The following is a 17888-nucleotide window of genomic DNA, read 5'->3' as shown; positions in this document are numbered from 1 at the left end:
TATATGACAAATGTTTTCATTTTAAATATTCTCATAAAAATCCTATATTTTTTTCTCAATATGTTTAATGTAAATGAATATTTATTAGCAGACTTGATTTATAATAAACAAGTCCAAAACGTGAAATACTTACCATCCATTTTTTTTTATATCACCAAATCCTATCTCTTGTACTTTTAAAATACCTCATTAATTAATCAAGCTTGTATTTTTTTTTAATTATTATTGCAACCAAAGTTTAAAAAAAATAATTGAAATTACCATTCATTGTAATCTTAATGATTAGGTGAACACTTTTTCAACTCATTAATTTCTATTGACGCTTTTTTTAATCGGATGTTAATCATGCAAGGTGACATCCAATTCAGCAAAGAATAAACGATGTGTAAAAATGACACCCAGCACTGTATGAGTATTGAGAGTAAGCAAAATCATTAACTTGGTGACAAATTTTAGATCGCTCCTGCAGATTACTCACAAATGAACTGCAGAATGAACTCTCAAATAATTAAATGAAATGTGTATATATATATATATATATATATATATATTGTTTTCTCTCCGGAGTGTTTTTCTGTTTTGTACCGAGGACGCACAAAGTTCCACCTGTCTGTCCTCGAAGCACTTGCCATCATTGCTAACCCCCCCCCTACTTTGTGCAAGCAGAGAAACCTCCGGCTTCAGTTAGAATTATTTGGGTAGTCAGGTTTTTTTTTTTTTTTTTTTTTTTCTTAACCTCCTCTCTGCTCTTATTCCATATCACTACCAAATATTCTAAAAAATAATAATTTTCAGACTTATGACCCTTGAAAATGTTTGTCTGAACGAAAAGTGCTTTGGGTATATTTTAACGATCGTTTTTCAATATTTATTTTATTGAATTTTTAATATTTATTTTATTGAATTGTACATATAACTTGCCCCATTATATATATATATATTTTTTTCTTTTCCTCACCCCGGTTTCCATTTTTTTAGTTGATTGAATTTACGCGATGGTTCGCTTTTTTATAATATATATATATATATATATATATATATATATATATATATATATATATATATATATATAAAGTGAAATTTTCTCTGTGTTTGTGTGTGTAAATTTCCCTACCAAACTACTCTGTCAATTTTCAGTCTACAGACTCGAGATTTGACATAAGTGGTATTGACATTTGGGAAAATCTTTTTAATCAGTTTTCGGCCAGAAATTTTGCTGTCAAAGTTCAACGATTTCATCTTTGAAAACTCTACCAAACTCCTCCGCCAATTTTGAGTCTAAACACGTGAAATTTTAGATGTAGGTTACTTTGACATGGCTCAAACTTTTGATTTGATTTGAGCCAAAAACAATAAACGTAAAGGGGTCAAAATTGGGGTCAAAGTGAAAAAACATTTGATCTCTGCGGTCTCTACCAAATTACTCAGCCAATTTTGTGTATAAACATTTTAAATTTTACATAAAGTGTATTCAGACATAGGAAAGGCTTTTAAATCGTTTTTTGTGGAAAATGTGGCTGCCAAGGGGTCAAAGTTAAAAAAATTCGACCTTTGTGGTCTCTAGCAAACTATTTAGCCAATTTTGAGCCTAGACATTTAAAATTTTACATAAAGGGTATTCAAACACGCAACAAGCTTTTTAATCAGTTTTTTTGGCGTAAATTTAGCTGCTAAGAGGGCAAAGTTGAAAGTGTTGACGTTTACAGACTCTACCAAACTCCTTCACCAATTTTGGGTCTAAACACTTGAAATTTTAGATGTAGGTTACCTTGCATGAGTCACACTTTTTAATATATATATATATATATACATATGCACATAAAGTTATGAATAGTACATAGGGCCCAAGCAAAGCCGGGCTGGACTGCCAGTATATAATATAAAGAAGGATGAGCAAATAAAGACGAATTATTATTACAAAGATTTCTTCATAAAAACTATCAATTTACTTAAAAATTGTGAACAATTTTTTAAACATACCATTTGTAATCTCTTTCTCTCTCTCTCTCTCTCTATATATATATATATATATATATATATATATATATATATATTAGCAAGCCGCCCAGCATTGTCTGGTCGTAAAATATGCTTACATATGATATTTTTATTAATGCAGATTTCGTATTTATTATTATATTATATTGGACCCGATATATAGTAATGATTTAAAAAGTTTTAAGAAAATTGCTCATGCACCACCACCGAGAATCCAAACCAAAACATTTAGCTTACGAATTACTTTTTCCTTTGACGTTAATACCTGAGCAATGAAGACATGTTTGCTGCAAGGCTAAAAATTAAAACATGAACCAGTAGCTATTACGTTGTGCATGCATATTTAAGAATTCAGGAGATAAGTCATCCCCCTCTCAGTACAGACCAATAAGTCTCCTGTATGTCATGAGTAAGTTGCTGGAATCCACAATAAATAGAGAAGTAGTCAACCACCTCAGCAGAAATAACCTCCTTAGCGACACGCAATATGGTTTCCGCTCTGCTAGATCTACAGCAGATGTGCTAACAGTTATATCTCATAGGATTAGAGAATCTCTCGACAAAGGCTTCCTTTCTCGGGCAATTGCTCTCGACATATCAAAGGCCTTCGATAAGGTTTGGCATAAAGGCCTACTACACAAGATTTCCAGCTACGATATAACTGGAAATGTTTTCTCTATCATTAAGTCATTTCTCTCAGATAGGCTCATAAGAGTAGTGGTTGATGGGCAGAAATCAGAGGTCCACAGTATTAATGCTGGTGTCCCTCAGGGGTCCATACTGGGCCCAACTCTCTTCCTGATCTACATCAATGATCTCCCAAAACACATACTAAAATCTTTTGTTGACATCTATGCTGATGACACGACCATCTATGGCAACACATCAAAGGCTGTAAATGACAAAGCTCCCTCTGATTCTCTCTCCTCTGATCTTGAGCGTGTGGTACAGTGGGGAAAGAGGTGGCTGGTTACCTTTAATGCATCTAAGACCAAGCTCCTATCTCTACATCATCAACACTCTGATCCCCATCTGGCATCAATTAAAATGGATGGCTCTCGACTAAGGGAGACCCCAGGCTTTGATATGCTCCTGGGTTTGACCTTTACACCTGATCTGAAATGGAACACATACATCAAGTCTGTGGCCAAGGTCGCTGTGAAAATGGTGGGATCCTTCTACCGCTCCAGAAGATATCTCACTAATGATGCAATTCTCTATCTATATAAGAGCCAAGTACGTCCAAAGATGGAGTACTGCTGCCACATCTGGGCGGGGGCTGCTAAAAACAGCCTATCCTGCCTTGACAGAGTACAAAATAGACTTCGTGGCTTGGTGGGGGATGCCCTTTTCTCTACCCTGCAACCTCTTTCCCACAGAAGAGACATAGCGAGCCTGTCATTGTTCTATCGTTATTTCCCTGGCAGGTGCTCGTCTGAGCTCCATTCTCTGGTCCCCCCTCGCCAATCTTTTTCAAAAAACACCTGACTAGCTGAAACCACCATAAATAATTTTTCCCACTCCCTATCTGTGCCTAAATCAAAACGTGAATACCATGAATAAAGCTTCTTTCTTAGAGCTGCCCGCCTGTGAAACTCTGTTCCACTTGCCTGTTTCCCTCCCGACTTCAACCTGGATGTCTTCAAGTCCAACACAAACAAATTCCTGATGAACCGCCCCCCCCTAAGTAATGGCACCTTACAAATTCTCCAATACTATTGCTACACTATCCCTTTGATTACTGTACACACAATAACCCTTATCCCTGAGTAGCTATTGGGCCTTGATAAGTGGTGAACTCCATGTAAAAAAAAAAAATATATATATTTGTAATGCTGTCATTCGACCATCACCTGGCAAATTTCATTTTTAAAATTTTTACCCTTTTGCATCAATTTTTCCCCGGTTAAAACTCAAATATACAATTTCGCATGGGTTCGAATACCCTATATATTAAACTTCATGTCTGTAGAGCAAAAACTGACAGAGGAGTTTGGTAGGCAAAATTTTTTAAACAAATATATATTCACATACTTAAATATATAAAGAAAGAGGTTTGTGTTTACTATAAACTTTTTACACAAATATTATACAAGTATAAATCATGTAGAATATCTACATGAATATAACTACACGCAATTGTTAACTAAAAATGATCATCCCATAAGAAAACCGTAAAACTAGTAGGCAATTAATTAAAATGAATGTTTAAAAGAATATGTAAATTAACTAGATCGTTTGGTAGGGAATGCAATTCCATGACTCATATATAACAAAGTTGAATTTTCTTTTTAAATAAATAGAAAAATGATTTTAAAAATGAATATCAATACACAAAATAAAAAGCAAATTTTTAGGAGTATAGTTAAACTTTTAAAATAGGTGTGAATCTTTTTATATACCACTTAAACTATGTGGCATCTTTTTTCTTGTTTACTTGTCTGTTACCGCACACATAGGATGACATCCCAAATGGTGAATAACATAAATAAGCGCTGAATAATAAGTAGTGGAAGGAGGTGAGTGATGTAAATTATTATGAGAGAAAGAGAGAGAATAGGAAGAGAAAGAGAGTGAGAAGGACGAACAAATAAAGACGAATTATTATTACGAAGATGTCTTCGTAAAAACTATAAATTTACTTGAAAATTTTGTACAACTTTTGAACACACCATTTGTAACAAATAATGTATGAAAAGTATATTGTTGAATCGGATTAAAACATTATTTGAATATTTCAATATATTAGCAACATTTTCGTAACTTGAATGGGTTGTGTTTGTATTTTGCAAAATCATTTCTTGATTTAATGGATTTTCTATCACATTTTCAGCTTTATAATCACTGATTACAAGTATATTAATAAATCATCGCTATTTAGTATATGTAAAATATTCACTGATGTTTCAACTGCAAACATTTCAAGAGAATAACCCACCTGGCATTGTTCCATATCGACATCCGATTCAAAATATTAAGTAAAGCAACATTTTGTGAAAGTAGCATATGTCAATTTTACTTCAAAGAAAACTGTGCCTTTCTCCGTTGGAATTCACTCTATGAACTCTGAATTGAGCTGCAAAGGATTCATATATCTTTTATAAATATCGACAGAGAAAATTACTCAATTGTTTTCTTTGTAATATTAATTTAAATTTGATATACGCTTTTTTTCCAAACAATAAATATATTAATATACTTTTGTCCTTTCTTTGTTGCAAATGTAATTAACTTGAACTCTTACGACTAATAAAAGTATATATTTTGCAAAGTGGTCAAATCATCATTAAGTAAATTTACAGTATTTCTTTATTACAATGATTAAATGTTTCAATATTTATTAAGATAAAACAAAATTGTATGTTTAGTTAATAAATCTATACTGGTTAAAAGAACGTTTTTCGATTATAAATTGTGTATTTGAAGAAAAAGTTATTCTTGAAAATACGATTATATTAGAATCATTTTAAGTTTCATAATTTTGAATGACATGAAAGTATTTCCAAAATAATGATTTTTCATAATCAGTAAGAATTGCTATGAAAATATGACTTTTCTTTATTCAAACATATAATACTGTTTGAAAATGTGCAAAAAAAATGCTTATTCTTTACAACTATAAATGATAATTTACTATAAATAAAATGAGATTTAAAGTAATATAGTATTGGTTTTGGTTCCTGTAAAAATGTCTCTTTTTCTCGTCTAATTCTAAAACTAATTTCTACTTATTTATTTTTTTTTTTTGCATAAAAATCAAGATCTATTCTAAATATAATGTTTAGATTTGAATCTTATGAAGTATGCCTTTATGCGAGTTTGATTTCTTTTTTGTATATCTGATTCATTATTAAATGCTAACATTCTTATTAAGCTTTTAATGTATTAGAAGACAGTCTTAATCTATCAGCTTAATGTAAACTTGTGATTGAATAAGATCAAAGAATTGATCACTTATCAGAGAATGTATTTGCTGAAGACACTGAGAAGTTTCTATAAAATATATGAAGATCTTATAGGGTGCACATAGCATATCAGTTGTATATTATTTATAACCCCAAAGAAATGCTGAAATGCGTCACTTACTTTCATTGAATATTTGACCATACTGAATTTCAGTTTTTTCGAAATTTATCCAAAAAGTTGACACACAAACTTTATTGTAAAGTATATTTCATTGTTGCTTATAACGCTGTTGAACGTTTAATCTTATTCTTGTATAGTTATCTAATTTAATAATGGTGTTATGTATAGATTTATGTGGCAAATAATCTGTGAGTTTGCACTTATTCATATTAAAAACTTACTAAAATGAATTATATATATATATATATATATATATATATATATATATATATATATATATATATATACATATATATATAATGTACATATACAGCGAGTGGTATTTTTCATAGCTATGAACTTACACGCATTATATAATTATATAATTCCAACAAAATAAGTATAAATGGGATTTTAGCCTAATTTATAGGTGCATATAATTACATCAAATGAGTGTATTTGCTTAGTATACATAAGCTCTTAATATAAGCATGATATAAACAATTAACATCAAAATCACTTAAACCAGTTGTTCAAGCAAATTTGAAGAGTATTGATAAGCGTAAATGTTTCTTGATAACTGGAAAAAATTGATTGATATATAATCGTTTTACACTTAATTCTGATAATTCTAAAAAGGTTGGTTCATCAAAATGCAGTATAGCGGAATGGTATTCTATAACCATTCTATGAATCCATCGATAAGATTCTAAAAGCAACATCAACTAATTGCTATCTAGCCACTTCAAACTAAAATTATGCAAGCCATGATTGAGCTGGTCAGTAATTGTAACCATATGGAACATAGATTTGGCACACTACTAGTCATAATTGGACAGCTCATCATCTTGACTTGAATTATTGTGTGTTATAACTCAGTAAAGGTCCTATAATCAATGCTCCTGCAAACTTTTTCTATTAGACAAATTATTAATGTATGTCAAACAGTACACATTCTATTATTACCACAAACAAGCTTTCAAGATCAATAAATAAAACTTTACTTACCTGACATGTGATGTCTGCTGTGTTCCTTGGTTTCAATACTAAGGGAGAACCCTTTTGTTGATTGCCAAATTCATCCCCTGGATGAGATTCTCTTCTTGATGCTGTAAGATTTGCATTCTTAGATAAATTTGGATCTGTGGTTATAGCTCCAGGTACATCTGGCCAAGAATTTGCATGGTAAGAAGGACACATCAAATGTCTTTGTGGAGGATTCACCACATCTCCCTCAGGAGCATTTATTCGGTTACTATAGCGGAGGATACATATTGACATAGAAGCTGTAATGACCACAGATAAAGTTACAGCAATCAGTGTAACAATAATAACTAAATTAAGATGTATCTTGTCGCCAGTCTGTATGTGAACAGCATTTAACACTTCTGATGTTTTGTTGCTCACAGATAATGTCAAAGACAGTGTTGTTGTTGCAGATAGAACTGGAGTGCCACTATCTTTGACAACAAACTCCAACTCGTATGATCCAGTGTCATGATGGGTAACCTCACGAGTAAAAAATAACAAACCTGTATAATGATTAAGAGTAAATAACTGTTTGTCATTTCCTGCTGTTATTTCATATTTCAGAAACGCGTTTTCTCGACTATCACTGTCCGATGCCCTTAAGACTGTTATATTTTTTGTATGACGCGGAAAATAAAGTATATCCATAACAAATGGATTAACACTTGGAAATGTAAAATATGGAGCATTATCATTTTTATCAGTGACCTCAACAATGACATTAACTGAGTTATTTAGTGATGGTATACCATTGTCTTTGACCATAACTTGGAATTTGTACATGTCTTGAAATTCATGATCTAAGGAACTAATAGTTGAAATCAGTCCATCATTTGTGATCTGGAAAGGTAAAAACTGTTTGTTGTTGGTCAGCAGAGAATAGGTCAATTTACCACCAGGTCCTTGGTCTGGATCAGTGGCATTGATGATGCCAACACGAATATTTGACTTTTGGTTCTCATAGATCCTAAACTTATAAGTTTCTTTAAAGAATTGTGGCTGTACATCATTTACATCCATCACTTGAACAGAAAATTTGCTCTCACTATGGAGGGAAGGAGATCCTTTATCGTGGCAGTTAATAGTAATGTCATGGTGATCTTCACTCTCAGTATCCAAAGATTTTTTTATTGTTACTTTATACTTTTTAGTTCCTAGATTTTGAAGTTGAAATTTGTCATGATGTAGGTCACATTGAATGTCTCCATTCTGTCCTACGTCCTGGTCAGTAACTTTTACGTAAGCAATAAAACTGCCCACCTCAATATTCTCCGAAATAGTAGTTGTGTTTCCTGAAGAAGCAAAAACAAAGTTTAAATCTATACTTGGCGGATTATTCTGTTGATTGATTACAGTTATCAAAACCATAGCAAGAGCACTAAGAGGAGGATTGCCTCCATCTGTGGCTTCAATATACAACTCATATGTCAAACCTTGTTCCAGTGCAAATTGTTTCCATAAGAAAATCTCACCAGTTTCTTCAATTACTTCAAAGAGTTTTCTTGCAACTGAAGACGTTTTAGAACTAAATCGATATGAAATTTTTCCATTCTTTTCAGAATCCAAATCACTTGCTGATAAGATGACCACAGGGGTTGTTCTATCGTATTCGTTATTTACTGAAACATTATAGACTTTTTGGGAAAAAACAGGGGCATTGTCATTGACATCATTGACTGATATATAAACATCTAAAACGTCTTGTTTCGGGGGACTTCCTTCATCCTTGGCAATTACTTGAATCATGTAAGAATCCTTCATTTCTCTGTCGAGTCTCTCTTCTAGGGAAATGCTCAGATCCGATGTTCCATCAACTCTTTCTGAAATCGACAATGTAAAAGGCTCATCTTTGTTTTTTTTCAATTGATACGTAAGCTGTGAATTAAGGACTCCTACATCCCTATCGATAGCATTAGGAATTGATTTTCTCATTCCAATGCCATCGCTTTCAGAAAACTGTATGCTTACTTGTTTGTTTGGAAACTCAGGTTGATGGTCATTTACATCTTGAATTATCACTTTGATTTCTAATAACTTGATGAACGAAGTTCCTTTTCTTACAGCAATATCCATCATTTTGTAGCATTCCTTTTTCGGTTTACACATGGATTCTGCATCCAGCATTTGAGTTGTGAACAATTTACCTGTATTTTGAGAGACGCGAAACAATTGTGAAAGGCTTGCTTCATGCTGTTTTAATTTGCTGAATTTAATCATCCGTTGGTCTTGGAGAGATACAATATCCATCAAATGTGTGTCTGCCGTTATATCACCCACGAGACTACCTGGACTTTGGCCCTCTTTCACATAATAAGTCAAGTCTACGGCCAGGCATCTGTTCAATACACACAGTAGAACACCAAGTGGTATCAACATGTTCCAGTCAGTTCTGTAGAAGAGAAATAATATGAAACTTTTACACATCCTAATTATGAACTTTATTATTGTATCATTTGAACGAAAATGAAATGCCTCACAGTATAAATAATGACACTTAAAGATGTTTGTAACGTGGAGTTATTTCCCATCTATTTTATATGATGGACAATAGACGTCAAGCACGACAGAGGTTTCATCGCACTGTTGATGATTTCTTTCTTTTCTTATTTATCTTAATAGGAATGGATTCTTTTCTGAAATCGAATATATTTGGCATCTGCCAATAGAACATATCATTCTTATTGACTTTCTTATTTGATAAACTCCTCTCCATATTAGCTTCCTACCTTTATGATGTGAATGCAAAAAATGTTTTCTATAGTTCTATGCCAAAACTGATATTATAATCATCTTCTTTTGATTCCCATTCATCATTAATTTTAGCTGTGCCAAATGATTCCTTTTAAGCCTTATATTACTAAAACCAAAATTACAAGGGGGGAATCAATTGTTCTATTATCGATAAGCCATAATGAAGTTGGAAATCTATTAATATTTGATATCATATAAACAATCATCTTTTTATTATTAAGATTTTCAAAACAATTTAATAAAAACCTTAGTTTAAATAGCATACTTTGAGATTATAAGTATTGTTTCTCCATTTAAAAAAGTATAAACTATATATATATATATATATATATATATATATATATATATATATATATAAAGCTGAACGTCTGTGTGTGTGTCTGGTTACGAATAAGCTCCTATATGATTGACTATTTTAAAAAAACTGATTGCATATAATGATAGAAGATGTCTGGAGAATCAGGAATGGGTATGCTTGATCTGGCAGAACGGTGGTTCATAAAACTTGTGGGGTCAGCGTTCGCGCCTGGTCCACAAAGTATGGAATAAAAAATGAAAAACAAAAACGTTTACAAGTGTTTTTGATATAGATATACATAAGAATACTTTGATAAGTATGTTTTAACTTAAATAGGGATGGTATAATAAAATTGTGGGGTCTGTGTTCGCGCCTGTACTCCATGGAAATATGGCACAAACTTTAACAAAGACTTTTCATATCTATTTGCGTAAGTATACTTTGATAATTATGTATCTGTTTGAAGAAATATAATATAATAAAATTATAGCGTGTTCGTTCGCACCTGATCTCCATAGAATGTAAATATGTCACAAAGTTTAACAAGGTTTTTTGAAAGGGGTGAGGGCCCACTATAGCACCTTAACTTTAATCTTAATTCACGTTAGCTTTTATTCATATTTTTGAGTTGAATCATATTGTGTCGAATAAATTCACCTCATAAATTCACGTTCTTATTAACGTGAAAACCAAAAAAAAAAAAGTCGGAACTTTAGACAATTCTCGACACAAATTTTGTATAACTCTGTTTTTTTCCTTTTCCACCTGCACGCGGCACTCTTTCGAAAATAGATAAATAAGAAAAAATAAGAACGTTACTTGTTATCGTGTCAAAAGAAGGAAAAATCCTGCTCACATGATTACGTGTCTTTTTAAAAACATTTACATAACCTTTTTATTTTTATTGTTTAAGCTTTTTTTGGCAGTGTACTAGAAAGAACTCAGTTGATTACAACCCTTTCTGCGTGTTCTTTACATTACAATAGTACAACACTGAATCCGCCGGCACAATACTACACCGTTCAATACTGTAAAACTGAAACGAAACTGTTCTGCTTGAAAAGGGCGCCGTTTTCTTCTTATTCCTATTTATATCGATTCTTTGCTTTAAAAAACTAAAGTAATTATGTGTTTCCTTTTTTAATATCCCATTTTGCTGTTTCAGATTATTTTACTAAAGTAAGTAAAGCTTCATTATTTTTCAAAACTGTTTTTGTTTCTTTGTTTTTTGATATTTCGTTGATATTATTTAGTAAGAGTGTTTAGCAGAAAAGCCAACAAACGACTACCCGAAAAAATAAATGTACAAGAAATAAATGTTACCATAGTCAATAAAAGTTCAGTTCATGTTTTTTTTTTTAAATAGTTTTTAATGCTCTTTACTTTAAATAATTTCAGCGAACCGAAATTTGAGGCGATAACTACTTAAATTAATTTTTATATAAACTATACATGCCATAATCGAATATTCCTCAAGCACAAAATAATGGAAAATATTAAATTATGTTTATAAATATTCCTTACATTGACGGAACTCTCTTAAATTGTTAACACAGAATGCTCAAGTACCCCCCTCAAATTGAAACGGGGCTCTCCATTTCAAAGTCGTTGCCATTTTGATTTTTTTTTAAAACCGGTTCATGAATTAAAGAAAAAAATTTTTATTTTTGTACAAACTACTTAAAAATAAAACCAATGACCTTAGTACCATAAAAGTAACTTTTATTGACTATGGTAACATTTATTTCTTGTATATTTATATTATTATATATATATAACATTTTCTCTTTGTTAGGAAACATCATTTTGTTGGTCACTCTTGGCTACCAATAGAAACATAGTTGATATAAAAAAATATATTTTCGCGAAAATTATCTTTACTTTCATCATATTTTGCTTAGGGTAAAATTTTTGAGTATCAAAACCTATCTCTTTACAACCCCCTCCTTTTCATAACCTATCATACTTTCATCAATCACAGTCCATTTTCTGTAGGCTGTTTTTGAACCCAGTGAAGGACGGGTACTTCTGCTAGTATATATATATATATATATATATATATATATATATATATATATATATATATATATATATATATATATAATGTGTGTGTGTGTGTAAACAATACATGAAATTAATAAAAATAAGAATCATGAATTCCCTATACTAGCGTTTTCAAAGATTTATTTCTAAATAAACAGAAATTTTTGTATGCATAATTAAAATTTATATTGAATGGATTATGATTTTTTATTGACCAAAATATACATTTAAAAATAAAGTTCATGGTCTAATTATTTTATAAACCTATATATACCAAATAAGTTACACCAAATATAAGTGATGAATTGTTTATTTGGTATAATTGGTAATCCTTACATGCAGACTATAAAAATATATTCTTGTTCATATTATTATAAAAATGATGGAATATATTTTGAATAAGTTCTAGTTAAAGTTAACACCTTGTTATTAGTTTCAATTGAGACTTAAAAACGCTCTGCATTTATATTAAGTTTTTATTATGGAAAGTATACATAACAATTTGTTTTTTTCATACTCATGCACTGCAATAATTATCTTTCTTTCTCACTCTCTCCAAAACACAAATATAAATGTGCATATTTGAAAATGCATTAAAACAAAAATGCATTGTAAATGGAACACGTGAAATCATCCCACAAGTAAAAATGAATAAAACATAAAAATATATTGCATTGTATGCTTATAATAGACTAGCGGTGCCTGTGCTTTGAAGTTGCTCAGAAAAAAGGAAAGAAAAAATATCAAGATTTGCCATTCGGAGAGTAAATTAACCTGAAAGGACCGGAAAGGTTCTTTTCACTCAAAAGGCTAAGCATTTGTCTACGATATAGAAAATAGTTGTGAATAAAACTGGATTGTAGTAAAATATAAAAAGGTCATAAAAAAGATGAGAATAAAAAGAATAGTTAATTAATGAGAAGTTGTTTTGCAAAAACAATATGTAAATTAGTTAACATTTGGATGCTGATTGCATAGACATGACTTAATCTGTCAGAAAGATTTTCTTCTATGATAAAGTTGGCATTTTAATATCAATGCCAGTGCGACTTCTTTAATAATTATTATTTTGATGATTTTACAAACAAAATGTTACTCTCTATCCTCCCTGTTTAAGATAAAGAAATCTGAATCAAAAGCTATAGCATTTGGCAATTATGGTAGTGAAAGAGATAACTGCCAGTATTCTCACAGCTGATTAGTTGTATAAATTTAGTATGACCCCCCCCTCTCCCAAGCCACCAGCCCTTAAACATCTTTATTGATTTCAAATTCAACTTTATATACACGCACACACACATAAAATTTCATTAATAATCTAACGGTTAGAAGTGCTGAACGTGGAAAAAATCGTTGAGTATAAATCCAAGTGCTTACTTGTCTAACCACACTGAAGAAATTTGATACAATGAAACAGTTTTTTTTTTTATCTGGAGATTACCGTACACACAGATACGAAGTAAATAGACACCTCAGAAAAATAATTAATACATTTAAAGTTTCTTCTTCCTTTGCCGTGGACTAGCATTTGAAGCTGTACAAAGGGGCAGTAAAAGTTTTAAATATTGATATTTTATATAAATTAACATGTTTTGTGCTTCAAATAAACTATATATTTATTATACATCACTATCTGAGTGTGACACCGGTCAAAGAAGCACTAGAATTCTTAGTTTCAGAGGAGCCATGCAAGTAACGTAAAGTGATCAACAATAGTCAAGCATAGCCCAAAGTTTTCATTTTCATGAACTACTACACTAAAGTGCAGGGTAGAACGCCACTCTTTTCTCCGTATTACTTTATTTACCCTTGCTCTTTTACCTTATAATACTGAGTATTCAGCAAGACAGCATCTAGTACAGATTGTCTTTTACTCTTTGATATGGCTCGACCAAGGGTTGAATCCTCGTCTCCTAGCCTATTAGAGAACACTCTAAGACCGGTTAGGAGCCATATTATGAAGTAATATGAAGGTGAATTTAATCAGCATCAGATCGCTGAAAATCTCGAGATTCCACTTTCCACTGTTAACCGAATAATTGTCCAAATCATCATTAAGAGAAAATGAGAAACTATTCAAAATATTATTTTGCCTAGATTCATCATGACTTTCTGACAGCAGTTTTCGTTATTAATATTAGTAAGGGTGTCTACTTATAGCACATGGGTGTGTGCAATATATATATATATATATATATATATATATATATATATATATATATATATATATATAGCCTCCAGGTTTTGCCACTTAGGGTTCATCCACATACTATGTCTAACCACACTGATGAGCCCTAAAACAATGATAAAACAGTTGACTCTGAATGACTATATTTTATATATGGGTTAAGTATTTTGGTGAAAGAAATAATGGTTTCCACTTAGCATAACGTAATACTCTTCTGTAAAACGAATTGAGTCATCTTAGTTACCAGTATCTTAAACACTTTATAAGCAAAATTGATAAATTCATTTATGCAATATAATTTCTTTCATTCTCAGTAGCTGGTAAGACACCTGACGACAGCAGATATCACTATTGGAAGTGAGTTGGTGTCCTGTTTCAATGGTTGATGCGTTCATTACATTGATGAGTTGTAAAATGACGAAACAACTCTATATATACACCTAAATAAATATATTTACACAAGCACAGACTTATTAGTTTTATCAACTTAAGAACATAACAAGTTTGAAAATTATATAAGATATTGTTAATTTCACACACAAATAGTTATTTACATGCAAATATGAGTATAATTAAATCAAGCACACCTGATGAGGTTGAGAAAGTTCTGGTATTTTATCAGAAATCAATTAAATCATTGATTGTAAACAAAAACAAAACTCTTGTTTGTTGAATTAAATACAATTTTCTTATTCAGGTATTCGAAAGATATATTATTTGTTGCAAAAGTCATATTATCTTTATTTTAGATGTATATGTTAAAGAAGATTTCTAAACCTTTGGAAATTGTTTTAAATGATCCCCTTCTTTTTTTTATTATTAAACTATAACTTCATTAACATGAACAGAACTCTCCCGGTTAGTTTTAAAAACCCAGACCCAAATCTCCCCACCCCATACCATTAATGATAAACTTTATCTACAATGAAATGTTTTTGCCTTTTATATTAAAAAATAAAATAGTTATTTATTTTGGTTTCTTTAAGTAAACAACTTAGATAAAATAATTTTCTGATTAATTGCTTTCATTAATGATTTAATTTACAGTAAAATAAAATGAAAATTTACTTCAAATATTTTTTTATTTAAATGCATAGAAAATATCTGCTGAAGAGCCCATTTTATTTTGGGATTACGTAAAAAATAAACATTATTTATTACTGGTTCCTATAAAAATTTTAAACAACTTTTCAGCAAATAGTTTTCTTCACATAGTCATATCTTTGCAAATGTTAAAATTCTGACTCCTCTACATAAAATTCTACTTATGGTCCTTAGTATCTTCTATGTGTATGTAACGGCTATAACCACGTTGACACAACAGTTTCTGTAATATCACCAAAGTTAAGTAACGTTGAGCTTAACTAGTACTTTGATAGGTAACACTTTGGGAATTGCATGGGCTGCATGAAAACCCCGGTCTAAGTGGCCTTGCATCTACTAATTTGCAAGTAGAATGAAAATCCTGGGCCGTTTGTTGTGATCTGCACTAATCAGATACTAGCCGGCGATAACGAATCGATTTTAGATTTTTTCAGATGCTTGCAACATGTATATCATCTGCAGAGACTTTTTACACGGAAAAACTTTGCAAACACACTGATACTTATAGCACCGAGAACGAAAGTGTTGGCTTTTATACTTTTAATAATTTATTGAAAAAAAAGAAGAAATTTTATTTTATTTTTTTCTTAGTAAATAAATCCTATTTGAAAAGGCATCTCATTTATTTTTTGATATGAATGAATTCAAAGAAGCCGAGTTTAATACCGGCTGATATAATCAAGAATCATTTACAACAGCTGAACACAAAAGTAATAAAAACTCTATTGACCCCCCCCCCCCGATAAAATTATCCCGTGAAACGGAACTATATTAGCGCATGTTTTCTAAGTCAAATCAGTACATACAATAATCCATGTGAATATATTAAGTGTCAGAAATAAAAATATATCAATACAAATTATTAAAGAAAAAGTTCAAAAACATCTCTTAAAAACATATAAACACAAATAAAAATTAATTAAAAAGCACATAAAAAATATTACTTATGTTAAATGAACTTAAATAAATAAAAAAAAATCGACTTTTGTCGGTAAATAAACAAAATATACATCTATTAGTCATCCATACTCAATTATAAGATTCATAGAAACCTGGAAAAGATCAGAAATTAAACTAATGTTGACTTTTAAACATTTGATAATTAAACCAAACGGTCAACTTAGTGAATGTAGATAAAAACAACAACATATACATGAAACACTTTTTTCCAAACTCTATGACAAACTTGGAACAATCTTAAGTTTCTTTAAATGTTCCGCTTGTTTCATTTTGACTTTCCAAACATTAGAGTTAGAAATTAAGTAAAGTGATTGTTATCAAAATCCTATTCAAGTTAAAAGTATATATATGGACACGATTTACCTCAAAATTATTTATTTATATACAAACATTGCCTGTGAGCACATATTGAAACATCCGAGAAACAAATACATAAGTATTAATATCTATATTTCTATCACATAACTTATATGAGAGGACACTAAGAACAGAGACAGGAAAAACTCACCTGTGCCATGAAATCCAATAGAGTTTGTGGCGTGATGAGTTATATATTCTTGTGTCGAGTTCTGCTGCTACTGCTGCCGTCGTGTGACAACAATATTAGGTGTGAGCGTGTGTTTGTGTGCGTGCACTGAAGAGGGGTAAAGAGAGAAATCTGTAGTCCTATTAAGTGTGTTGTGTGTGCTATGCCAGCTCGAGTCTCTGCCTGACTGGCTGATGTGTCTTCTATGGAATGACTATAGACAACCTGTCCCCTGCCTTTGGAGCAAAATAATCTTTTCTTTCGTGCACTCATAAAACCCCTCTTGCAAACGCACACACATGCACATGTATATGAACACTGAAGCACATCTATAGATTTAGAAGTATAATTAAAAGTGCATGCTTTATATATATATATATATATATATATATATATATATATATATATATATATGTGTGTGTGTGTGAGTGTGTGTGTCTGTGTGTATGTCTGTGTGTATAATGAAAGCGCATATATGTATAATATACACACATATGTGGATGTATTTATTTTAGAATCGGAATGTTTGCTGATCTTTGTATGAATATTTGTTGTCATATGTGGTCATAGGTTTTTAGTGCACCAACGTGCACACACACACACACACTTACACACACACGCACACACAGATATATTTGATACAAACAGGAGGTTGAAAGAATAAATATATATATATGTGTGTGTATGTTTAGGTGTGTGTGCGTGTGTGCACGTATATATATATATATATATATATATATATATATATATATATATATATATATATGTGTGTGTGTGTGTAGTATCCCTCTTTTAAAATGTGTCTATATGTATGCATATGATTATTAAAATAATTAATACATTAAACATGTACGCATGTGGGCGAACATAAATTTATACACAAATAGCTACTTAAATCTATATAAGTATATATATATATATATATA

General features: G+C 30.9%; 1 protein-coding gene across 2 annotated transcripts in view; it reads right to left on the bottom strand.

The window, feature by feature from the left end:
- The window catches only part of LOC145242028 (protocadherin-19-like), a 158618-nt gene extending 141534 nt beyond the window's left edge, over nucleotides 1-17084 (bottom strand). For both annotated transcript variants that reach the window (XM_080104921.1, XM_080104922.1), the window contains exons 1-2: nucleotides 16945-17084; nucleotides 7072-9481 (exon numbers count right to left, since the gene is read on the bottom strand). In XM_080104921.1, the coding sequence (XP_079961047.1) occupies nucleotides 7072-9468 (2397 nt within the window). In that variant the 5' untranslated portion in view covers nucleotides 9469-9481; nucleotides 16945-17084. The remainder of the gene's footprint in view (nucleotides 1-7071; nucleotides 9482-16944) is intronic.
- Between the last annotated feature and the right edge of the window lie 804 nt (nucleotides 17085-17888).

This window comes from Euprymna scolopes, chromosome 21 (genome assembly GCF_053919585.1).
Source record: "Euprymna scolopes isolate OS-2025 chromosome 21, ASM5391958v1, whole genome shotgun sequence".
Lineage (NCBI taxonomy): Eukaryota > Metazoa > Mollusca > Cephalopoda > Sepiida > Sepiolidae > Euprymna > Euprymna scolopes.
Note: the sequence above shows the minus strand (reverse complement) of the source record. Positions and strands in the feature narration are given on the sequence as shown.